The following is a 26,500-nucleotide window of genomic DNA, read 5'->3' on the forward strand; positions in this document are numbered from 1 at the left end:
TCTATCTATCTATCTATCTAGAAATTAACCAATTGATCTATCCATTGCCCAATCAATCAATCAATCAATCAATCAATCAATCAATCAATCAATCAATCAATCAATCAATCAATCAATCAATCAATCAATCAATCAATCAATCAATCAATCAATCAATCAATCAATCAATCAATCAATCAATCAATCAATCAATCAATCAATCAATCAATCAATCAATCAATCAATCAATCAATCAATCAAAATATATCTTACTATGTTCGTACCTACTTTTAATTACAGTATGTTACCCTAAACAGGTGCGATGTGTACTGGATGTGGATTTTTGCCTCTCTTGTCTTTAAAAAAAACATTAGTCTCTTACTACTTGGCAGAGTCGCAGAGTCATCAAAAGTTAACGAGACTTTGAGAAGACTGCAAATTGAAAAGAGGCGGAAAAAGAAATGGTGTGTGAAGTTCTATAGTCTATTTCATTTTAAGGATAATGTGCTGTATAGTTTACAGTTTTCGTTTAAAATTAGCTCTATCGGTTTGAGGTGGGGGTGCCGGTGACGCCTTCACATCAGCCAAGTTGGAGGCAGACTGCTGCAGTGTACTCTCTCCAGCCCTTGAGTCCACCCAATAGTGCCATCAGTGACCACCGGACCTCCAACTCTAACACACAGTCATGGTAAGTACCATATAAACAAGAATATGCTTCCATTACAGGGATTAGCTGAATAGCCGCTCGAAATTATCTTGGATCATTTATAAGGCCTCTTTTCCAGTCTTGCTGGAGTCGTGTGTACAATGAATAATGACCTGTTATTAATTTGTATAATTACAGTATACTGATATATTTTTATATACAACTAAGCTATTAGTCTAATTGTATTATTATAATTTTACAACACATTTAACCGTTTCCTCTTCCCATTTTGTGTTGGTTAATAATAGTACTGGAATAGGAGGACTCCTAAGTCGAAGGTATAATACTAGAAATGAACAATATTTAATTGAAGGTTGGAATTATGTAAAGAAATAATTTATTTTGTTGAAACAGAGACATCTTCCCTTATAACATGGAGAAATTCAGTTTTAGGTACAATACTATATTTAGTTTCGGACAACAGCGGCAGATGTCCTTTCACTCTATGATATGATTCAGGGGATTAAAATCCACAACAACAACAACAACAACAACAACAATAATAATAATAAATGTTTAGTGTTTTGTTTTTGAAATGCTGTAGCTTTTAAGAGAAACGGGAGTCTCAGAAATTTTCTGCCAGGAGCTTTTTAACTTAACTGAAGTCAACACGCAATTGTCACACTTAAACAAGGTTAAATGTCACCAAACTCTGTCGGGGTCGAACCCCCGCTATCTTGGGAATGAATGGAAAACGACTAACCGACTATGCCACTGGAGTATGCTTAAATTTGCAAAGTCTGAAATGAATTCCAATCTGTGATAAGTATATTTTGAAATATAATTGAGTAAGGCGTTTACTCCACCTTGGCGAGACTTGAGTAAATGCACCAAGCGAGTTGGCTGTTGGCTTGCTACGGGAGATGGTAGGTTCGAACTCGACTATCGTCAGCCCTGAATACGGTTTTCCGTTGTTACCCATTTTCCCTCCAGGGAAATACTGGGGCTGTACCTCAATCGAGATTACGGTTCGCATCCCTTCCCGTCCCAGCCTTTATTCCTATCCCATCATCACCTACGCACCATTAAACCTTTAAGCCAAACAAAATAAAAAATGAAGTGAAAGTCTCCATCTTTGACCTCCGACATCAGCCTGAATGTTACGTGGATCTTCGTCTTCAACTTTCTAGGGCCGACAAATGTAGACAAAAATAGATTCTATGGGAGCGTCACAATCACTTACTAGACTACGGGATATAGTAGGGAGTTTCCCACCTATGTAAAAGTTTACGAGATCGAATATCGGGGCAGTCAGTGGTTCGTTAAGAGCGCGTCAATACATTTAAGGGTTTCTTTAAAGGGCAAAATTCCAACACTCTGGTGCCTCTTGAAGAAACTTATATATAGTGGTTGAGCGGATGTTGAAAACATATCACCCCTCTGGATAAAAATAGACTTCACCTGATTGTAGTCAAGTGGTATGGAGGTGACGCAATGGCAAGCAAATGGAACTGGGTATTTCGAGCTCTTTGCAGTACCCAATAAAATTTTACGTAAAGTCATGGAACTTCACACCGAGCGAGTTGGCCACATAGCTATGAGCTTGTATTCGGTAGATGGTGGATTCGAAACCCGCTATCGGTGGCTCTAAAGATGGGTATTTCGAAGTTTCCCATTTCCGCACCAGGCGAATGCTAGGGCTGTTTCTTAATTATGGCTTCCTAACCCATCCTTGCCTTAAATCTATCCGAGTTTGTGTGGCGTTAAAGTGCGCCTGCAAAATAAATAAATAAATAAATAAATAAATAAATAAATAAATAAATAAATAAATAAATAAATAAATAAATAAATAAATAAATAAATATTTTGAAAGTATCAAACTTTATGCCGCATGAATACTTCGACGTGTAACCTACAGTTGGAGGAGTTAAACTATGCGTTTCTTCTTCTTGTTGTTCTTCTACCGCTTTTCCCACATATGTGGAGTCGCGGGTGCGAACCGTGTCGCTCATGTGGCTTTGGCCCTGTTTTACGGCCGGATGACGGATACTTACTTGAAAACACCGATAAGAAAAAACATTTAAAAATGACAAAAATAATGACACAAACATCGAAAAATTAACCTAAAAATAAAATATTTACAAATGAAGGAAAAATTAATAAATATACATTTTTTTGTAATTTGGGGGTCATGAGCAGGATAAGGTAGCATTGTCTATGATGCACCACTTAAAAGCCGACATGTCATCAAATCATCTCGTGGAATATTTTTCAGAAAACCATCCGTTGTCGTTAAAAGGCACAGGAGAGAAGCACGTTGTGTAAATGTTATTTTGGTGGACTTTATATCCGACTGGAAGGTTCAGAAGCGGATATGTGAGTAGAGGCGCCTCAAGACATTGGTGTTGGCATGTCTAGTGAGTGGAAGTGGCATACGATGCTCTTATTTTACTTAACGTGCTCGTTTATTTACATCACCACGGACAACAGCAGGTTCTAAACTGACATTTCTGGAGGGGCAAAGAGAGACTATGAACCAGCACTGAAGGAACTTTCAATATTTTGAACTTATCTTGGAGACCTTGTGGAATGTGGACTTCGCTTTTAAATATACAGTCGAACTTCTATAACTGGAATTTATTATATCTCGAAGGGATACTCGTTTCCTGACGGAATTTTATATATTTTTTTTATATATTTTACTCTAATTTTTCGATTTCTGAAGCCCAGATGTAAAAGTATGTTTCTGTAACTCGAAATTATGTGGAATATTACAGGTTTGCGTATACATTTTCCTCACGAAAAAAATAGAGGTAACCTGTAGGCCACCTCAGTGGTGTTGTGATTAGTGTGATTAGTTGCCATCCCCGGAGGTCCGGGTTTGATTCCCGGCTCTGCCACGAAATTTAAAAAGTGGTACGAGGGCTGGAACGGAGTCCACTCAGCCTCTGGAGGTCAACTGAGTAGAGGTGGGTTCGATTCCCACCTCAGCCATCTTGGAAGTGGTTTTCCGTGGTTTCCCCCTTCTCCTCCAGGCAAATGCCGGGATGGTACCTAACTTCAGGCAACGGCCGCTTCCTTCCCTCTTCCTTGTCTCTCCTTTCCAATCTTCCCATCCCCCTTCAAGTCCCCTGTTCAGCATATCAGGTGAGGCCGCCTGGGCAAGGTACTGGTCATCCTCCCCAGTTGTATCCCGACGCAGAGTCTTAAGCTCCAGGACACTGCCCTTGAGGCGGTAGAGGTGGGATCACTCGCTGAGTCCGAGGGAAAAACCGTCCCTGGAGGGTAAACAGAAGAAGAAGAAGAAGAAACCTGTAGCCACCTCCTTGTATAACTGTAAGCAATTTCTAAATTTTAATCAGAGTATATTGTTCGACTAGCCGCATGCCATAACATCTTAACGGTACTGCACATCGCAACTTTGAGTAGCTGCCTACCAAAGCAGTTTAAAATCCTACTTTAGGCTACTTCGCAACACTCGGTAAGCAGCTGTTGGCAATACTTGGTAGTGTGTAAGTTGGGAGTTCCTGTTCTGCTGGGTTGGTCAAGCCGTGGCCAGATTTCGCAGCTTTATTCATGGGCATTGAGCCTACGTGGCTCAGGCGACAGCACGTCGGCCTCTTACCACTGGGTTCCGTGGTTCAAATTCCAGTCACTCCATGTGAGATTTGTGCTGGACAAAGCGGAGGCGGGACAAGTTTTCCTCCGGGTACTCCGGCTTTCCCTGTCATCTTTCATTCCAGCAACACTGCAATATCATTTCAATTCATTAATCATTCATTAATCCAGAGGAGTGCGGCAGGCTTCGGCAGCCGGCAGAATACCCATCCTCGCCGCTAGAAGGGGCCTTCATTCATTCAATTCGTGACCCGGTCAAGTGACTGGAAACAGGCTGTGAATTTTCATTCAAGGACAGTCATCAGCTGGTGAAGATGTGTTTGGTGCTGTCAATATGCTAGAGACATTTGTAGAGAGAAGTGTTACTAGGAAAACGGCAAAGGAAATTTGCGTGCTTCTCTTCAATACGAATTTGTAATTATCCAAAATGAGAATGTTCCCTATGAAGGTATAATAACGCTGGTTTTAAAATACCAACTTTTAGATGTAAACAAAATGTAATGGCATTTGTGGAGTCGAAGTAGTATGCACGTATTTCTATATTGAATATTCGATAAATCAAAGTGTTTTCAGCCTTCAAAACCACTTCAAGATATCGAAGTTCGACTGTATATGTACATAGACCTAATACACCTACTTACTTCTTCATTATAGGCTGTTAAACCTTTCAGCGTTCAGTTTACAAGCCTCTGTGACTTAACTAAATGCCTTCAGAGTCCTCTGTTTACAACTAGCTCCGTGGTTTTGTTAAGTTTCATATCTATTATCATTAAATCATTGCGTGCTTCTCTTCAATACGAATTTGTAATTATCCAAAATGAGAATGTTCCTATCATCATTTCGTGTGGCTATTTCTAGCCGAGTGCAGCCCTTGTAAGGCAGACCCTCCGATGAGGGTGGGCGGCATCTGCCATGTAGGTAACTGCGTGTTAGTGTGGTGGAGGACAGTGTTATGTGTGGTGTGTGAGTTGCAGGGATGTTGGGGACAGCACAAACACCCAGCCCCCAGGCCATTGGAATTAACCAATGAAGGTTAAAATCCCCGACCCGGCCGGGAATCGAACCCGGTACCCTCTGAACCGAAGGCCAGTACGCTGACCATTCAGCCAACGAGTCGGACAATGTTCCCATAAAGGTATAATAACGCTGGTTTTAAAATATCAACTTTTAGATGTAAAGAAAATGTAATGGCATTCTAATTTTGATCATCCTGTGCTTCCCTTACCCTCCATGGCCGAACTCTTTATGCTTCTTGATAATCCATCCTCCTCCATTTGCCTCACATGACCTCACTATCGAAATTGGTGTATACGCAGACCTACAGCTTCACCATGGGGTTCATTTCTAATTTTACCTTTATCTTCTCATTCCCAGTAGTTTTTACCAGCAATCATTCTTGCTACCCTCAAGCCGCATGCCATACCGTCTTATCGGTACTCGAATAAGATATCCTGAGTCCACTCAGATTTTACTCCCGCACAGAGAAGTCGGTGTAAAAACCGATATAAAGGCACTTTCGTCCGATAGCTGACTTCTTTCTTACGGAGTACTCTTGACTGCAACTATGAACTCACTGAATTAGCTTTGGCCATCTTGTATTTCTTATTTTATATATTATCAGTACCCGCTACTGATAACTAAATAGAAGATATAACTAAGATTTGGTGCCAATAGCGGTCATTCATTTTATTTATTTATTTATTTATTTATTTATTTATTTATTTATTTATTTATTTATTTATTTATTTATTTATTTATTTATTTATTTACCTTACCTTATATATATGGATTTGCCGACTGACACGGAATAGCACACTATCATTTTTTCTTAAAGAATATACAAAAAGTTAAAAGGAACAATTGCACTGAATAAGTCTACAAGCATATGCAGGCTGTAGAAGGAACAGGGCACCAATTTCGTGCTATGTACGCCAAACAGATGATGTCGCACTATGGAGACAGTATGTTTAATGATGCACGTCACGATTTCACCATGGAGTTTGTGTCCCATTATATTACATTATTACTGTGAACATTTACATGACTACATTATTATTATTATTATTATTATTATTATTATTATTATTATTATTATTATTATTATTATTATTATTATTATTATTATTATCATTAATATTATTGCTATTTGCTTTACGTCGCACCGACACAGACAGGTCTTATGGCCGTGGCCTTAAATAAGGTACACCCCAGCATTTGGCTGGTGTGAAAATGTGAAACTACGGAAAACCACCTTCAGGGCTACCGACAGTAGAATTCGAACCCGTCATCTCCCGGATGCGAGCTCACAGCTGCACGCCCCTAACCGCACGGCCAACTCGCCCGGTATTTATTATTATTTTTATAATTGGTTTTAGAACAAATGTATTGAAACCATCGGACAAAGCCCCGGCGTGATCATCTAGCCTCACGGAGACCTTCAATGTGGCATTGCTCAGGCAGATTAATTGAACGAATGATGTACCGGTACGGCAGCATCATTCTGGTTGCTCAGTGCAACTTCGGGTCGTAATATGGTGCTCCAAATGAAGCAATCAATCGAGAAGCTAATGATCATGGTCGAAATTGCCTTATGTTGAATCAATAAAATAACAACAAAAGCTCCGAAAAAGGATAGAAAGGAAAATAAGTAAGGAAACTATAAAAACCCTCAATCCTAAAAAAATAATAAAAAATTAAGTGATAAAGGTAAAGGGAGAATTTAAGGGATCCACATCTTAGTCCTTGGAAATAAAACGTGTGGACCAAGTACAGGGGTCCTCAGTTCCGTTAAGTTCCCAGATTGCACTATACGTAGGTGGGCAATAGAACCTTCCCATTTCAGTCTCATTTCATGACTGGTAGAATTTTTTGTTGTTGTTGGATTTGGTCATCGGTCAACTGACTGGTTAAACCAGAGCTCCCTGTCTCCCTATCCTAAGATAGCCTCATAATTTCTACCTCAGTATTGCGTCTCACATCTACTCTAGTCTTCCTCTTCTATTCTTACCCCACTACACTTCACTAGAAAACAGCTAAAATCTCCTGGGTATCTCAAGCTGTGTTTTATCAACCTTTCCCGTCTCCTCGACAAATTTCTCCGAATAGTTCTCACATCACCAAGTTGACTCAGTATCTCTTCAATTGTGATTAGATCTACCAATTTTATCTTCGAAATCCTTATGTAACGCCGTCCTTAAACGGTTTATATTAATTTTTTTCTGTAATATCTATTCTTCATATTCCACTTCCGTACATGCCACATCTCACAAAGACGTTTTCAGAAACGTCTTCCGGATATTGGTAAACCCATATCTTTTCTGAAAAGTCTTCCTTGTTTACAATATGTCTTCCTTACCTTTGTCGTCATGGATTATACTTTCTTCTAAATACGATTTCATATACTTGCTTTAAGATTTATTTTTTTAAAGCTAGTATTTCCTACGTCAACTGACTTCATTCTACTACCTTCAATTACTTTAATTTTAGCTTTATTTCATTTCATACTATTTCAATAAAACTGCGTTCATTCGATTCAGAAATTTCATAGCAACCTCTGAAGAGGCCGATAAAATTAGAATATAATCTCGGAGTCTTGATATCCTCTCCTCGAACTGTGATTTCATTTCCAAATTTCTCTTTGCTATATTTTATTGCCTGTTTTATGTTAGCAGTAAAGGAGGAGGAAAACAAACTCCTCTCGCGATTGTTAATTCTCTTTCAAAATGGTAATATTTCTATTCCACTTCCTCAAAGAGGCAAAACAATATAAGTCTGGACCTTCAAAAGAATAGCGAATGTCAGGTTAGAAAGAATGACTATAAGGGACAGAAACCTTTCTAAACCTTGGATACCATAGTCACGTCGGGATGGAAGGGCGAAAAGTAATATGCGAGGGTTTGGGGCAGAAAGGATAAAAGGGGAGGTGGTGGTGGTGATTATTTTTTAAAGAGGAAGTACGACTAGGCAATGATCCTCCATATAACACTATTCAGAGAGAAAAAGTGGAAAGGATCTGACACTTCGGAAAATGAAGGTATCGGCCAAATAAAGACAAGGGCGCGAAAATGAAAGACTCCCTAGGCCTCGGAAACCTAATATTGTCGTGGTCGGAAAATAACAAGAGTTGACCAAGCGAGGTCGGATAGGATAGATGAAAGTAAGGAGCATGCCACAAGTAAGTGTAAGCAATCCCAGGACTCAGCTAAGAGCCCCGTGGTCGCCAACCCACGCTCCCAAGTTGAGAGCCCCTAGGGCCGCTTTTAGTCGCCTCTTACAACAGGCAGAGGATACCGTGGATGTTATTCTACCGCCCCCACCCACAGGGGCTAAAAAGGGGAGGCTCGAAACTAGGTAGGGGAGTAGGAATTGTCTTCGCTTTAACACAAAGTATATAGAAAGTTGCAGATCCACATCAGATTCATTTTTGTTATTAAGTGTTCGTCATACCCTTTAGTTTCATTTAGCACAAATCTCCAGGTGAATTAGGCAGGTTCTGGCAAGTGGGGTTCGTATGCGCATCCTTAGGTCTCGTTAGAATTCGCGTGAACATTCACGCCCGTGTATGAACGTGACAGACTAAAATTGAGCTTTACATTTTATAAGTAATGTCTACCACATGGTTATAATTAAGAAATATACAACTCTTCACGGAGATATGAGGTCTTTGCTCCCAGAAGATTGGGATCTAATTTTGTCATGTCACTGCCATGACTCAGTTGGAAACGTCGCCGGCTTTATTGAGGCGCTGTCAGTAAGGACACACCCAGCTCGTAGTGCAAGCAGATGGGCTGTATAAATAGAAGACTCCCAAATAACACGTCGTAACTGTTCTCCTCCACAATATTAATTTCACGCTATATTTACTGGTTGTGATCGGCTATTTCTATCGCCTCAGTCTCTCCTTGGGAAATGACTTATTGCACCACTCTTTGAGAATTAGGAAGAAAAATGTCTAAAATATTGACACATCTACATTTTCTACATTTGTACAGAAAAAGCAATAATATACATTCATTTTCAACACTTTCCTTTTAGAATCGGGGACTTCAACCTCTAGAACAGGGTTTCCCAAACTTTTTGTATATGAGGGCCCCTTAGCATATCGCATCCATGTTCAAGGACCCCCTTAGCCACACAGCATAATACTGAATTCAGTGAACAAAAAACAGAATTTTTTAATGTTATTATATTTTCGAAACAGACTTTCAACGTATTAGGTCGTGTTACGTACATGTAGTACGTGTTGAAGAGATGTTAAGTACAGAACAAAAATGGCCAGGCGGACACCAGTGGGATCCGAACCCACAACCTCCCGATTTCGCGTCGGTTGCTCTACCAATTGAGCTACGGTGGCCTGCACTTAAAATACCTTCAACACGTACTACATGTACGTAACACGACCTAATACGTTGAAAGTCTGTTTCGATTACAATGCGGTCGTGAAAATTCAATATTCATTATTCTGTTTGTTTGTATTCGTATAATTTACAACTAATATTTATTTTCCTTTAAATTTAAATGCAACTTCATTTAAATAAATATACTTTATATATCTGACAGAAGAATATATACTTTACAGTGTTCAGTTTCAATAGATATTACGAGTCCCATAATTTAGCGTTTTAACTACCATTATAGGCAAGATGCATATAACTATATCTGTTGGACCATAATTAAATGACTAAGTTTTGAGTTTTTACAATCTTACCTTGTTACTTAGTTGATAATGAAACGGTGACCTTTCAACCTGTTCTCAACTACTGCGACAGGTGACAGGCATGACATATATTGATCTTGAGTGTTCCCGACTAGTTGAAAAGGCGGTATGCACGGAGCAGGGCTTTGGTTTAGAGATTTGACTCTCAAAGCGAGACACGTTAAAACACAGGAAGTGAATTCATCATTCTCCCAGTCCATGAACTGAGCATAGAATTTTTCACACATCTTCCTTGAGTTTTGCGACAATGAATTGTTAGTGACATTGAACGCTTCATCATCATCATCATCATCATCATCATCATCTGTTTACCCTCCAGGGTCGGATTTTCCCTCGGACACAGCGAGGGATCCCACCTCTACCGCCTCTAGGGCAGTGTCCTGGAGCTTCAGACTCTTGGGCGGGGATACAACTGGGGAGAATGACCAGTACCTCGCCCAGGCGGCCTCTCCTGCTATGCTGAACAGGGGCCTTGTGGAGGGATGGGAAGATTGGAAGGGATAGGCAAGGAAGACGGAAGGAAGCGGCCGTGGCCTTAAGTTAGGTACCATCCCGGCATTCGCCTGGAGGAGAAGTGGGAAATCACGGAAAACCACTTCCAGGATAGCTGAGGTGGGAATCGAACCCACCTCTACTCAGTTGACCTCCCGAGGCTGAGTGTACCCCGTTCCAGCCCTCATACCACTTTTCAAATTTCGTGGCAGAGCCGGGATTGAACGCTTCTGCCGCAATTTTCGGCGGAGTTAGTGATTCGAAAATAGTGTCATATTCAAAACTCGTGTTAGCCATTTTTGATTGCTTTGATTGTTGCTTTCAAGGCATGAGGATCTTTCCGTGAACGATATTAATCGATATCAAATATGGTTAGTTGGTAGTCAGTAGTTGAAATTACAACAGTACTTTAATCTATGTTATACCGTGACATCTCATTTAACTAGCTTATTAAAACAGAGTCGAGCAAAGCCCGCCTGGTGGCCATAGTCGTTAAGGCGTCCAGTCTATATGGTCTGAACATCGTGGTTTGCCAATTCGAGTCCCGCTGGTCGAAAACATTTTCACCATCCGAATGTTGGCCGGTAGGATTGGAGAGGTGGTGGTACACAATTTATAATCACTAGATTGCGCACCAAAAGACTGAATTGAATTCCAAACCTCTCCTCAGTGCTCATATGGAGTGAGGGCATATGCCGCTGCTGATGGTGATTCATTCATCGGTTGGAAACATTAAGCCTTGAGCAGACCCCTTGGTGCTATTCGAAAGGAGTAGGCTATGTGCCGGCACTGGATTTTACACTCTCCCTTCCTCCAATCATATATCACGTCATTCATTTAATCTCATTTACTCCTCTGATGAGGTTAACGTCGGGAAGGATATCCGGTTATAAGAACTCGCTCGCTACGAAGATTCATCTGACTTCATACATATTATTATTATTATTATTATTATTATTATTATTATTATTATTATTATTATTAAATTTGTCTTTGTTTGTAGTGGCGAAGTTAGGACTCGTGGTCCTCTCTTACACTTAATCACACTTAATTAACAGTGTACATCTGAGAATAATATTCATAATCTTATCTTAAAACTACCATTACAAACTAGAAACAAAATATGAAACAAAATAACATAAGCACTATAAATATTCTTACTCATATCCTAAAACAATCGTTACAAATTAAAAGTTGAATGACGCAAAATAAACACAGTAAACGTAGATTCACACACACGTTCACTCTACCAGATTCATTCAGCCTGGTGGCACACATCGAGGTGATGCTCACGGTAAGACGACTTAAAGGAATTTAAGGATTTTATGGCTCTAATGTTGTGGGGGACAGAATTCCATATCCTACCTCCATCTGCAACAAAGGAACGGCTACCTGCTGAGAGGGATAGTAAGTGTACTGCCGGAGCATGTGTTATGCTGGTGGAAAGAGGATAGGAAATTGAGTTGTGAAGATAAGTAGTATGGAATATTCTCGTTTAATACTCGAAAGGTTAATACCGCCACGATGAGGTTTCCACATTGTTCAAATTTTAGAAGGGAAAGTTGGCGATAATAAGGGGTAACATGAACACCATAGCGTAAGAAGAAGATAAATGCGATGAGTTCATGAGTTCATAGCACATAATCGGTGTAGTTGTTCTATCGTGGCATCAATTAGTACTACGTCACAGTAGGACAATATAGGGTGGATAAAAGTATTTATAAGCCTAATTCTCATGTTTAATGGCAGCATATTTTGATGATATTTTAGTGGGTGAAAGGAGGTGTATACTTTTCTACAGATATTTGTAATGTGCTCTCCCCAGTTAAAATTCTCGTTTATAATTACACCAAGATTTCTTACCGACTTTTCGTACGGAATAATTTTACCAGATAAAGTTAGTGGAGAAATGTTTTTGTTTCTTGCCGCACTGATTGTTTCATCTGCCCAACAATAATATTTTTAGATTTTGATGGATTGATTAAAATATAGTTTTCATGAGCGTATGCACCGATGTTATTTAAGTCGGAGTTCATGTAAGCTATTGCTTGATTGATGTCTGAAATTTTGGAATGATAATGGATTTTTAGATCGTCAGCATACAAGTGGTATTTACAGTGTCTTAGCCGTGTCGATATATCGTTAATATAAATAAAAAAGAGAAGTGGTCCAAGTACTGAGCCTTGCGGTACTCCTGAAAATTTCATTACCCATTCATATGACCCATTCTGAAGAATTACGCGTTGTTTCCATTCGGTAAGTTATGAGAGAAAGAATTATAGAGTTGTCTGTCCAAGGTGAAGTGATTTCAGTTTAGCAACCAGTACTTCTATATTTACTGTGTCAAAGGCGCTGCTAAAATCAGGAAGTGTAAGTAACGTCATCTGACTTTCGTCCATAGCACGTCTCATGTCATCTGTAATTTTCAGCAGGGTAGTGGCCGTACTGTGTCCCTTTTTGAAACCCGACTGTAAAGTGTCAAATAGTTTGTATTTATTTAAATAGTCGGTTGATAACATGTGTACTGTGCATTGAAGAGGCTTGGAGAGAGACGAAAGAATGCAAACAGGTCGATAATCTGTTATAAGTACAGGTGAGGAAGTTTTGGGAACAGGTTTTATAATGGCATTTTTCCACATTTTTGGAAAGAGGCCACTTGTGAGGCACGTGTTGTATATATGAGTAATAGCGTAAAGAATAATGTCAATGATGTGTTGTATTATGATTATGGGTATTTCATCAGGTCCTACAACAGATGATGTGATTGATAATACCTCGCGTTTCATGTCAGTTTCTGTGACTTCGCAAAATTCAAAGAATGGCCTATTTGGTGGTGGCTGGTTCAAAAGGGAATTTATAGTCTGGGATATTGTCTGCATTTCCGGTTTAATTTTTTATTTCAGAAAAATGAGCATTTAATCTCTCCAGAGAGATGTCTGGATTCCATGGCTGGGGCAAAGCTTTCCCAATTCCAATGGAACGAAGTTGTTTCCAAGTGTTTGACAAATTTAAATTTCCAGCCAGGCGATTGTAAAAAAAAAATCCTTATTTCGAATTATTACTTTTATTCTATTCCGAAGTGTCCGATACTGTTCAAGCACACTGGGAGAGTGTGTGCGTCTGTAGACCCGGTGTAACGCGTCACGGTAAGACATCATTTATTTAATGTCATCGGTCAGCTGTAGGGAAGGAGGTCGGAAGACTTTGGCCGTACGCTTAGGTGCATGTTTATCAAGGAGACGAAGTATAAGTGAACTAAAAGTTTCAACTTTCATATCGATATAGTTTATATTTTTTACACCATCCCATTGAATATTCAAGGCATCAACTCTCAGATGATCTATGTTTATATGTTTAATGTCCCTGAATGTGATGTATTTCGACTTGGGTACTTTGAGCTAGTCAGACAAATATATTAAGTCATGTGTCGATGTACTAGGGGTAGGGATCTGTCCATGTGATACAATTTTCTGTGGGTTGTTAGTGATCATTAAGTCAATTAGTGTATGTGAAGATGAGGTATGATTTGTCGGTTTTAGTGGAAGTACTGTCATGTCACATGTGTGGAAAATACTTAACAATTGTTTTGTATTTCCAGTCTGTTCCAGTAAATTAGTATTGAAGTCTCCTAGTATTAAAATATGTTCATAAGCAAGTGATCGTCTGTGTAGAATGTCTTCAATGTCTGAGAGGTGACCTACCTGTGGTGGTCAATAAACAACTCCTATTAGAACTTTAACTGTTGTCACAGTGATCTCAGCAAAAATGAGCTCAGTTCTCGGGTCAGCACAGAGGGCAGATATGCATACGATTTTACATTTAATATCATCTCTACAGCACAAGGCTACTCCTCCACCTCTTTTTATCTATTCGGTCATGCCTGTATATATTATAGCCCGTTATGCGCACCATACTACTAGGGATAACTGGGCGTAACCAGCTCTCACTAACACAAGCTGCGTGTACATAGCTGTTTTCAAGGAGGGCTGTTAGGTCCTCGTGGTGAGCAGGTAGGGACTGAGAATTTAAATGAATGCAGTTCAATGATCGTGAGTTGGCCGGAAATACTTTCAATAATGAGTTCTGGTAGCGGGTGTCTCCGTTCTCGGATAGGAGAGGTTAGGGGTAGGTCGATCAAAGAACATAATTCGGTAAGGCTAAGAACTGTTTTATTTTCGTTTTGTTTGCTTCATCAGTTAATCATTTTAATCATTATTTCAATTTTACAAGTAAAATATAAATAATTACCTCTTACAACAACAGTAAATGTCGACATTTTAATGCGCGTTGTCTAGTGATAAGTGTTGATAATTGTTGTTACCGTATTGTATTAGACGTTATGAGTGTGAAATACTGAAGTTTAGTATCATGTTCTCCAATTTTCTTTATGTCGCATCGACACAGATATGTGTTATGGTGACGATGGGACAGGAAAGGGCTAGAAGTGGGAAGGAAGCGACCTTGGTCTTAATTAAGGTGTGAAAACAGGAAACCACGGAATAGCTTCTTCAGGGCTGCCGATAGTGGTGTTCGAACCCACTGTCTCCCGAATGCAAGCTGATAACTAAGTGACTCAAACCGCGCATCCACTCGCTCGTTACTTCAATATCACTAATGCATTAATCATAAATAATTAAAATCAAGCATTATTTTCTTATTATCAGCAAAGTGCTCCACAAGTTCCAGTGTATATGTAAAAGGGGAGAAAGTGAATCCGTCTTCTACAAGCACAGGGTCTCTTTTATAAACGCAGACCGAGTGCACGGTGTTTTGTACTCTGCGCCACAGCAGCTGCCTCAGCCCAACTTACGTCGCGCGCGGCCGCCCTGCTTTAAGCGTGTATACAATCTTATATGAAATCCTACCATTATAAAAGATGCTGGAAGTTTCATCCTTCATAATGAAGGACTTCATAAACACCATTAGGATTTTCTGCACACCAATAGCAAGAGTTATGAGTGTTCAGACGACCATAAAGACGAACCCGGTCTCATCCGTAAAGAACACAAGCTGTGGGTCGAATAAACGATCAGTCAGCGATGCAAGATGCCACTCACAATATCTTACTCTTGTGGCTGGATCGGCAGGTTTTAAACAAGAGGCCCGTGTAATCCTGTACAGTTTGAAGTGTAACAGCTTTGTAGCTCTGTGTGCAGAAGAAACCGAAACCTCTACTTGTTGGGCTGAAGAAGGTATTCCGTGGTTTCCTGTTTTCTCACCAGGCACAAGCACAGATTCACGTAATTGTAAATACATTTGAATTGCTGGACAAATGCACCGCTTACCCGTCGAGTTCATCGTACTTAAGATAACAAATATGAAAATACGGTGTTGCAATTATAACTGTCTCACCATGTTAACAGCTGCGATTCACGACTGGCTGTACGATCCTTTCAAGGTCAACAAATATGCGCGCGTCTGCCGCACAGCTGCTTAGGTCTCCGAGAGTAGAAACGCCGCTGGACGGTCTGGGTATATAAGAGAGACTATGTGTAGCTGTGCAAGTGGTTCATTCTGTAAGTTGTAGGAATTTACCGAAGATCGTCTTGAAATCATATGAATGTCACTTGGTTCTCTGTGGCACAAGGCCATTCATATAATATGGACACATTGTGTAGGTTTAACATAGGTGCGGTAAAATGATAGTGACAAAATGAAAACTGTAACATTGTGTTGATAAGCAACTGTTACCGTTTGAAATTCCTGATATTCTTAAACCAGAATGTTCCCTGATTCATGAGATAAATAGTCAAGCCTAGGTGGCTATTGACATTGCGGAATGAATCTCTCTTGTACGTTTTAAGGAAAGAGATGTTAAGTTACGGCTTGAACGTGTTTAATTCTAGGTTGTTATTTGGATGGAAATCAAGCAGTGTGGCTGAGGATGTCATAACGATGACCACGTGGCATCCCAGTTTCTGTAGGCCAGGGAAGCAGTCGCCTTGGCAGGTCAAATTCCTTAATGGAATGTTGCTCCACGGAGTTTTAAATGATTCAGGTATCTGAGTAAATTCCCGTTAAAAATTCGACAACAGAAATTCTAAACTGGAAAGAGATTGTTGGACTTGGGAAATAAAGCAATTTTATATTTGTACTTGAGGGGGGGGGGGGGAAGGGCAGGTATTCAAATATCGAATATAATCAATGTCCTTTAAATATAAAGGGGTAAATATATTTTATCGCCCGACAATGTTTGCCTTACCGGTGAAACAAAATAATGTACTACGTCTTAAAATACAAACAGAAAGTGCCTTGCAGGTTGCAGTGCAATATGAGTTTTACGACTCTTGCATGCGCAGTCGTAATTTCGACCCCGGACCATCAAAGAGTCATGTCTCGTATATTTCACTGAGTAAGCTCTGAGCTGCCAGGAAACATGACAATGTTTACGCCCAGTTATTTTCAACCGTACAATCCAGGACTCGGTTGTGCAAGAAGCACATTTATTGTGTCATCTTTCAACATTACAGCACAATGGTAACAGCGTTTCGAACTCACATTCCTATTAGTTCAGATGCTGGAGTGCTTCCACTTAATGGACACTCGATATTGTTCTTGCTAATTTATATCAGAGATTTAACACATTCGGACAAGTGTTACGCCTCAATCCGTCCATGACTTCTACGAAGAATATTTCTACCATCTCTTCATGTACTGTAGAACCAAAACGATCTCTTCCTATTTGGTCTATATGATTCATCTGATGATTTTCGTTCACTTCATTTTTGATATGTTCATGGAATGAATCAAAATTGATCTTCTTGAGAGAGCAATTTTATTTCGTCTGCCTGAAATTGCGGGCGACTAAAAGGATCTAGAACACCAAATAACTGTTCATTTCTACTTTTTCTTTCTTAGTCAGTTTACCGTGCAGGGTTGGTTTTTCCTTCGGACTCAGCGACCGATCCCACCTCTACCGACTCAAGGGCGGTGTCCTGAAGCGTGGAGCATTTGGTAGGGGATACAACTGATGAGCAGAACCAGTACCTCGCCCAGGCGGCCTCACCTCCTATGGTGAACAGGGGCCTTGTGGAGGATGGGAGGATTGGAACGGATAGACAAGGAAAAGGGAAGGAAGCGGTCGTGGCTTTAAGTTAGGTACCATCCCGGCATTTGCCTGGAGACGAAGTGGGAAACCACGGAAAACCACTTCGAGGATGGTTGAGGTGGGAGTCGAACGGCACTCTACTCAGTTGACCTCCCGAGGGTGAGTGGACCCCCTTCCAGTCCTCAGTGGCAAGAGCCGGGAGTACAACCCGGGCCTCCGGGGGTGGCAGCTAATTACACCAACCACTGCACTACAGAGGCGGACGTTCGTTTCTTCTCCGATTCAAAATAGTGTAGCTTGTAGTTCGACACAAATATCTCATTTCCCGTCATATTAGTCTGACTTCTTCACTTCTTCTTAGATTCTATCCTTCGCTTTCAGATAATTCTTCTTCTTGTTCTTCTCCTTATTGTCTAAACATATGGACAAAAACATTACATCAGTATGAGAAGAATGTGCATACCGTATATACACAATAAACACTCACTACTTAGGAATAATGTGTGTGAGAGAGTGGTTGTTTGTGTGGGTGGGGTGGGGTACGAGATCTGGTTCGATTCAGAGGAAGTCCGAAATATAGAAATGATTCCTGAAATAGTTCTCTGAATCTCTAATAAGGATACAATTATTGTATTACACTATTGCACCCATAATGCGAGGGCACAGTATGTATGCAATGCTTGTGATGGTTAAATAAAAAAGTATATAATATTATTATCTGGCATAAATGTATACAGCCAGCCCCGTGGTGTAGGGGTAGCGTGCCTGCCTCTTACCCGGAGGCCCCGGGTTCGATTTCCGGCCAGGTCAAGGATTTTTACCTGGACCTGAGGGTTGTTTCGAGGTCAACTCAGCCTGCGTGATTAGAGTTGCGGAGCTATCTGACAGTGAGATGGCGGCCCCGGTCTAGAAAGCCAAGAATAACGGCCGAGAGGATTCGTCGTGCTGACCACACGACACCTCGTACTCTGCAGGTCTTCGGGCTGAGCAGCGGTCGCTTGGTAAGCCAAGGCCCTTCAAGGGCTGTAGTGCCATGGGGTTTGGTTTGGTTTATAAATGTATACAAACTTATATTTTCTATAGTAATATGAGGGCGTGGTACAACTTACAAGGACGTTTGATAAACGTTTGTGGTTCTATCATTGTGAAACACATGCGAAGTGTCAAGTGTAAAGCAAGAATACAGCAAAGAAGAAAAAGTAGTGAATAGGGGACCTATTGATGATTTTCTCTAGAAGACAATGGCAAAATAACATGGGCTGAATGGCCAGCGTTGAGGCCTTCGGTTCTGAGGGCACCGGCTTCGATTTCCGGCCGGGTCGGGGGATTTCAATCGCGTGTGATTAATTCTTCTGGCTCGGGGACTGGTTGTTTGTGTTTGTCCCAACTCTCTCCTCTTCATATTCAGACAAAACACTACACTACACACCACCACAGGAACACGAAATATTGATTATATCTCTCTACAAAGGGTTGGCCTCAGGAAGGGCAGCGCCCTGTGGGTAGGAGCGGTAGAATAACACCCACGGTATCCCCTGCCTGTCGTAAGAGGTGACTAAATGGGGCCCTAGGTGCTCTTAACTTTAGAGCGTAGGTTGGCGACCGCGGTGCCCTTAGGTGATTCCTGGCATTGCCACCACTTACTTGTGCTAGGCTCCTCACTTTCATCTATCCTATCCGACCTCCCTTGGTCAACTCTTGTTCCTTTCCGACTCTGACGCTATTAGGTTTGCGATGGCTAGGGAGTCTTTCATTTTCACGCACCTTCGTTGCTCTTGACTTTCTTTGGCAGATACCTTAATTTTTTGAAGTGTCGGATCCGTTCCATTTTATCTCTCTGATTAGTGTTATATAGAGAATGGTTGCCTAGTTGTACTTCCTCGTAAAACAATAATCACCACCACCACCTCAGGAAGGGCACCCGGCAGTAAACCATGACCAAATTGACATGCACCCGTGACCCCACAGCTCTGGGGAATGTGGAACAAGGAGAAGAATAAGATGAAGGAGAAGAAGAAGAAGACAATAGCAACATGTCATGATAACATACTGTCATAGTCACATGGCTTTGGTTGGGTACATGTTGCGTATCGTCTGCAGGCAATGTTAATAGAACCCCGGTGGTATCGAAACTGGTAACTATCCTATATCGCAAAGCAGACAGTAGACTTCGTCACCTATGTTCCACGTACTTCCACACCCAACTTATTCCTGTACAATATCACCTCACTGATATTCAAGTGCCCATTCCTCTTAGTTGAGCTACACTAACAGGTCCCCCGTAGTCTGATCCTTTACACAGACTACTATTCTGACTGCAATCGCTTTTCTTGTAACAAAGTCAAGAATATTCCATAGTGTTTTTAGATATGTATTTTTTTGTTCGACAGACAATTGCTCTCAGAGGGAACCGAACCGCAATCACTCGACTGATAAGCCGGTTACTGTGCCAGTTTGCGTTTTACGTATATACAACGTTTGTAACCGGCTATACGTGAGCTCAAAACTTATAGTACGGAGAGAGTTGGCTACGCAGCTGTGAAGTTTCATTCGGGAGACAGTGGGTTCGAATCCCACTTTCGGCAGCCCTGAAGATAGTTTTCCGTTGTTTTCCAGTCTCACACGAGGCAAATGATGGGGCTGTACATTAATAAATTAAGGCCACTGCCGCTTCCTTCCCATTCCTAGTCTTTTTCTATCCTATCGCTTCCATAAGACCTATCTGTGTCGGTGCGACGTAGAGTAGATGGTGAAGAAACACTTATAGCCGTTCACATTTACGTGTTCATCCAGGTACATGATTTTGAGCAACGGATACTCTCCGGATACAAGGATTACGCTAGTTGTTTTACGTCGCACCGACACAGATAGGTCTTGTGGCGACGATGGGACAGGAAAGGGCTAGGAGTGGGAAGGAAGCGGCCGTGGCCTTAATTAAGGTACAGCCCCAGCATTTGCCTGGTGTGAAAATGGGAAACCACGGAAAACCATTTTCAGGGCTGCCGACAGTGGGGTTCGAACCTACTATCTCCCGAACAAGGATTACGCGTGCTAGACCCTGAACTTTAGCACAGATACGTCTTGCGACCACCACCTCGTACCGTTCAATAGTCAGTCTATCGTCTTAAAGTTGATGATGGAAACAACGACGATTTTTCTTCTTCTTCTTTTTTCACAATTTGCTTTACGTCCCACCGGCATAGATAGATAGGGCTTATGGTGACGATGGGACAGGGAAGGGCTAGGAGTGGGAAATAATCGACCGTTGCCTTAATTAAGATACAGCCCCAGCATTTGTTTGGTGTGAAAATGGCAAACCACGGGAAAAACATTTTTAGGTCTGCTGACCGTAGGCATCGAATCCACTATCTCCGTAATGCATCCTAACAGCTACATGACTCAAACCGAGCAGCCACTCTCTCAGTGACAACGTGGGAAACTCAAGACGAGGGTAAACACCCTAAATAAATGACAAAGTAAAATGTATAAACCTGAATCCGCATGGTGCGAAAGAGTACACAAAGCAACTTACAATGTATCAGAATGTAGACAACGAGGGAGACATAAGTGAAGGTAGCTAGACTCGATAAAGGACGACCTGAAAATATTAAATCCTGAATCTATGTAGAAAACCTCAAAAATGAGCTTGCATAATTACTGAAAGAGTACTCTATCCCATCGGAAACCCACGAAGAGAAAGGTGGGTGGTACATGTTGTGTTGCTTCTGTCGCAAGATATAAGATATTGTTTCTGTAACAGGACACAGGTAATAAATACTTCAGTGAGAAGGACAGTTAATTTGGTTTGAGATTGATGTGTGGGGGTGTGAGTCCGTGGGAGTTTTGTTGACACTGAGGTATGCAGTGATTGTTTCTGTGTGTTAGCTAAGAATAAACAAGAGCGCCGCTATTTGGCACAGTGTGTCGCGTTAATAGTTAACTGGGGAACTACCAAATTAACTCTCGTTCAATTACTTGTTTGCGACTTGGCTGAATATTAAAGCACACTCGGTAAATTTTGGCAGATTTCAATCTCCTTTGTTTTGTTCTCCGAGTGTCCTTCGACATACTTTCCCACTTAATGCGCCTTGGTGTGCAAGGTAGGACGTGCGCACTGATGTGTTGGATGCAACGAAGAGGGCAAATTGAATTCGTCCTGCTTCACAATATCGGGTATAACATTAATATTGTATCTTGACCAGGGGAGAAATACGTCTGCCAATACATGGCGATATCGCTGATGTCCATCTGAATAGTCTAAGATCTCGAAATCCACTAATAAGTACCAAGAATACAAACTTCAGTATAACTAAGGAATGGCAGGGAAGACAGGATACTAGGCCTGAGTCAACTCTGCCACAAATTGGTTCGTCATTGCCACCTGGATTTGAGATTCCTCGTAAAACCTGGTCTTCTCTTAACAGGATACGATCAGGCCATGATAACTACGCAGATTTCCACTACAAATGGAAAAGAACTGGTAAACCTAACTGCGATTTTGGTGCCTCTAAGCAGACCATGAAACATATAACCAAGTGTCCAAAAAGAAAGTACAGTGACGACATCAGTGATTCTGCTTGTGCTGTGAGCTTGCATCCGGGAGATAGTAGGTTCGAATCCCACTACCGGCAGCCCTGAAGATGGTTTACCGTGGTTTCCCATTTTTACACCAGGCAAATGCTGGGGCTGTACCTTAATTAAGACCACGGCCACTTCCTTCCAACTCCTAGGCCTTTCCTATCCCATCGTCGCCATAAGACCTATCTGTGTCGGTGCGACGTAAAGCCCCTAGCCAAAAAAAAAAGATTCTGCTTGTACGTTTCCAGAGACAATTAGTTGCATAAATAACCTGGACATAAAGATATAGTTTGATTTTCAAATTTATGTAAGTATTGTATCTGTAAAGCCATACGCTAAATAAATCGCTTATAAAAATACAATACTCGAAGTTCTAGGGATGATAAAAGAGAGAAAAACAAATACGTTTATTCAGTAATAATAGGTCACGAGTGGGAAGAACAACTTCCCAAGAAAGGTTATTAAACCAAGTACACATGGAGGATCGAAGAGTGGTGTCAATTCAATTGCCTAGCATTTGCTGATGATCTAGCAATCTTGTCCAGAAACATAGACTCAGCTATAGAACGGATAAATCTACTCAAGGAACAGGCAATAAAGGCAGGGCTCCAGATTTCCTTTGAGAAAACAAAAGTTCATGACAAACACTAAAACTGCACCCTATCACATGGGATTGAGAGAGCTGAGAGCTTCAGATACCTCGGTGAAACTGTCCAAATGAAAACATGTGAAAGGAAAGCCAACACCAGCAGGCGAGGAAAGATGGTCATTGCTTTTCGTAGAACTCATAACCTTTATAAAAAGAAAGCAATCTCAGATCAGAAACTACAACACTGTGATCAAAACAGAATGTCTGTATGCCGGTGAGTGCCTCCGAATGATTGGGAAGGCTGGTCTAAGGTGGAGAGAAAAATTCTTCGCAAGATAATGGGTCCAAAAATTGTAAATGGACAATATAGGTTAAGGGGACATGAAGAACTGTATCGGGAAAAATGAACGACTGATGAAGACTCTTCAGAATGGATGGTAGACCTGAAGTTTCTGACAAGTGGTTCCAGGTGGTGAGGAAGGACTTCAGACTGGACTATGGCGAGGGGATATCTCAAATCAAACACAGTACCGGTTACAAATGAACAATTTCAAGGGCTTCCGTTAATAATAAAACAGAACAGTGGTTGGAGGATGGAAAGGGAGGAATGCATTGATTCTGAAAAAAAAATAACAGTTCTTTAACGTGGTCTTTATTGGCTCTAAACGGAAAATAATTGGTCGAAAATTGACAGTATATTAATAAATGTACGTCCAACCCTTGTCCCATTTCTTTACGGGGTCGGGTATGAAGTGAGATGAATTTCCGTAGCGAGATTTTGCGATCGGATACCCTTCTTGGAGTCACAGGAGTTAACGGGATGAGGTGAATGAATGATATGTTTATCAGATAATAAGAGAGATATCTGTCCGGAACTGAGGAAGAAAATCATGTTTCAGAAATACAGGATTAAATTGCATACATAAACCTGCCTTACTTTTAACTAGTTTTTGACTATAGTTTTCCGCGTGGCCGTAGTCATCCCAATCGATAACTTCGATATCGTGTTTAATAATAATAATAATAATAATAATAATAATAATAATAATAATAATAATAATAATAATAATAATAATACATCGTAAGACATGGAGTGCCATATGAACTTTATTCTAATCTTTAAGGATCTAACTACTGTACCTCCCCAGGTTCGAACTAGCAGTCTTGGGATACGGAGCTCGAGACTCTACATTACTTTTCAGACACGTGACAACTTCTAAAAGAATATTTGAATGATCATAGTTTGTGAATGCTCTAAGAAACTACACATTAATAGAAGTGAATGTTATTTTACTCTGGGTAAGAATTTCAAATTCCTAATATGCTGTTAGTCCGATAGTACTATGTTTTGACTATAGTCACACCAGTTGATATTATTATTATTATTAATATTATTCGTCCTTAGACTATATACACCATTACTATGCTGTCAATATAAACGAGGCGTTATAGGACGAAGTACCGTTTAAACAAATAATGTGTTTAACAGTCACTTTCGTTAGTTAACTATTTCTTAGGATAGACAATACAGTCGTCCGTCTCTGTGGTGTAGTGGTTAGTGTGATTAGCTGCCATCCCCGGAGACCCGGGTTCGATTCTCGGCTCTGCCACGAAATTTGAAAAGTGGTACGAGGGCTGGAACGGGGTCCACTCAGCCTCGGGAGGTCAGCTGAGTAGAGGTGGGTTCGAATCCCACCTCAGCCATCCTGGAAGTGGTTTTCCGTTGTGTCCCACTTCTCCTCCAGGCAAATGCCGGGATGGGACCTAATTTAAGGCCATGGCCGCTTCCTTCCCTCATCCATGTCTATCCCTTCCAGTCTCCCCATACTCCCCCCGCAAGGCCACTGTTCAGCATAGCAGGTGAGGCCATCTGGGCGAGGTACTGGTCATCCTCAGTTGTATCCCCCGGCCCAGAGTCTGAAGCTCCAGGACACTGCACTTGAGGCGGTAGAGATGGGATCCCTCGCTGAGTCCGAGGGAAAACCGACCCTGGAGTGTAAACAGATAAAGAAGAAGAAGACAAAACAGTCAGTTTTTAAACACTTTTCCATAATCTATAAAGAGTATTTATCGCTGACAATCGCACATTAATATTTAAATCGTAGTTTACAACATATATCTTTCAAATACTGAACATCATTTAGGTCTATAGCCTCCGTGGCTCAGGTGGCAGCGCGACGGCCTTTCACCGCTGGGTTCCTTGGTTCAAATCCCGGTCACTACATGTGAGATTTGTGCTAGACAAAGCGGAGGCAGGACAGGTTTTCCTCCGGGTACTCCGGTTTTCTCTGTCATCTTTCATTCCAGCAACACTCTCCATTATCGTTTCATTTCATTTGCCAGTCATTTATCATTGCCCCGAAGGAGTGCGACAAGCCTCGGCAGCCGGCACATTTCCTAACCTTGCTCCTCATTCATTCCATTTCTGACCCGGTCGAATGACTGGAAACAGGCTGTGGATTTTCATTTTTCATTTTGGGTGAAATGATGTGCTTCTTACGTTGTTAGAAATAATTACATCAAACTAATTTCATGTCGACTACTTTATTGTACATCACTTTTAATTTCAAGAATTCAAATATGTGAGCAGACTTCACTAAAATTATAGGCTAAAGACTATAGCAATGAGCAACGTAACTCTCGTGTTCCGATTCCTCATTGATATTTAAGGAAAATGTTATTGCAAAAACGTTATATTATTTGCAAAATGCCACTTCTGAACGACGAAAATTTTCTTGTACACCAGATTCAGCTGATCGAAGGTCCCTGCTATAACCTACCTTACCTGACTTCCTCGATGAATTATTCTTTTCTTTTTCGAATCACAAAAGTAGTAGGTTTGCATTGTCTCAAATTATATTTTATTTTTCTCCTTTAAGCTCCATATTTCGTTCCTTCACAGATCTAATTAATTTTCTTGCCTCCGTTATAAAGTTGATGACTTTGGAGTTCGTGTTCCTTCAAATGAATGAATGAATGAATGAATGAATGAATGAATGAATGAATGAATGAATCAATCAATCAATCAATCAATCAATCAATCAATCAATCAATCAATCAATCAATCAATCAATCAATCAATCAATCAATCAATCAATCAATCAATCAATCAATCAATCAATCAATCAATCAATCAATCAATCAATCAATCAATCAATCAATCAATCAATCAATCAATCAATCAATCAATCAATCAATCAATCAATCAATCAATCAATCAATCAATCAATCAATCAATCAATCAATCAATCAATCAATCAATCAATCAATCAATCAATCAATCTTCTAGCATTATACTTTTGGCTCCTTCAGCTGCTTATAATATCGTCTGGTATCATACCTGTTTTCATGACTGAAGGAGACGATATATTTCCAGAGCTTGTTTGAGAAAGAAATTGAGTGCTTCAGTAAATGTCCGTGACAAATGTGTGTGGGTACGGTTTACTCCAGAAAATAGGATTCTATTCTTGATTAATAGCCAGTTTCTGTACTACCGTAGAATGTAGACTAAACATTCGAATTTCGAATTACAGATGACGTAATGTGTAAAACAAGTTAGTATAATCTCGGTAACGAAACAAAAATAATCGACAGCCCACGTCAGAGTTTTAGGTTACTGCTCTTCTTTTTCCGTGCGAACTGTGTAGCATACGTGTATTGGCCCTGTTTTTACGGCCGGATGACATTTCTGAATCCAACCCTATATGGAGGGATGTATTCACTATTGCTTGTTTCAGGGGTGATTGGTAGTGTAGTGTGGTGTGTTGTCTGAATATGAAGAGACGAGTGTTCGGAAAAATACAAACACCCAAGTATCAAGGCCAGAAGAATTAA

The 26,500-nt window shown here is 40.7% G+C and overlaps 1 protein-coding gene across 1 annotated transcript in view; it reads left to right on the forward strand.

Annotated features, from left to right (window-relative positions):
• The first annotated feature begins 541 nt into the window (after positions 1–541).
• The window catches only part of LOC136879234 (troponin C, isoallergen Bla g 6.0101), a 56,020-nt gene continuing 30,061 nt past the window's right edge, over positions 542–26,500 (forward strand). The window contains exon 1 of the mRNA XM_067153042.2: positions 542–667. Coding sequence (XP_067009143.1) covers positions 665–667 — 3 coding nt within the window. The 5' untranslated portion in view covers positions 542–664. The remainder of the gene's footprint in view (positions 668–26,500) is intronic.

Source organism: Anabrus simplex, chromosome 8 (assembly GCF_040414725.1).
Source record: "Anabrus simplex isolate iqAnaSimp1 chromosome 8, ASM4041472v1, whole genome shotgun sequence".
NCBI lineage: Eukaryota > Metazoa > Arthropoda > Insecta > Orthoptera > Tettigoniidae > Anabrus > Anabrus simplex.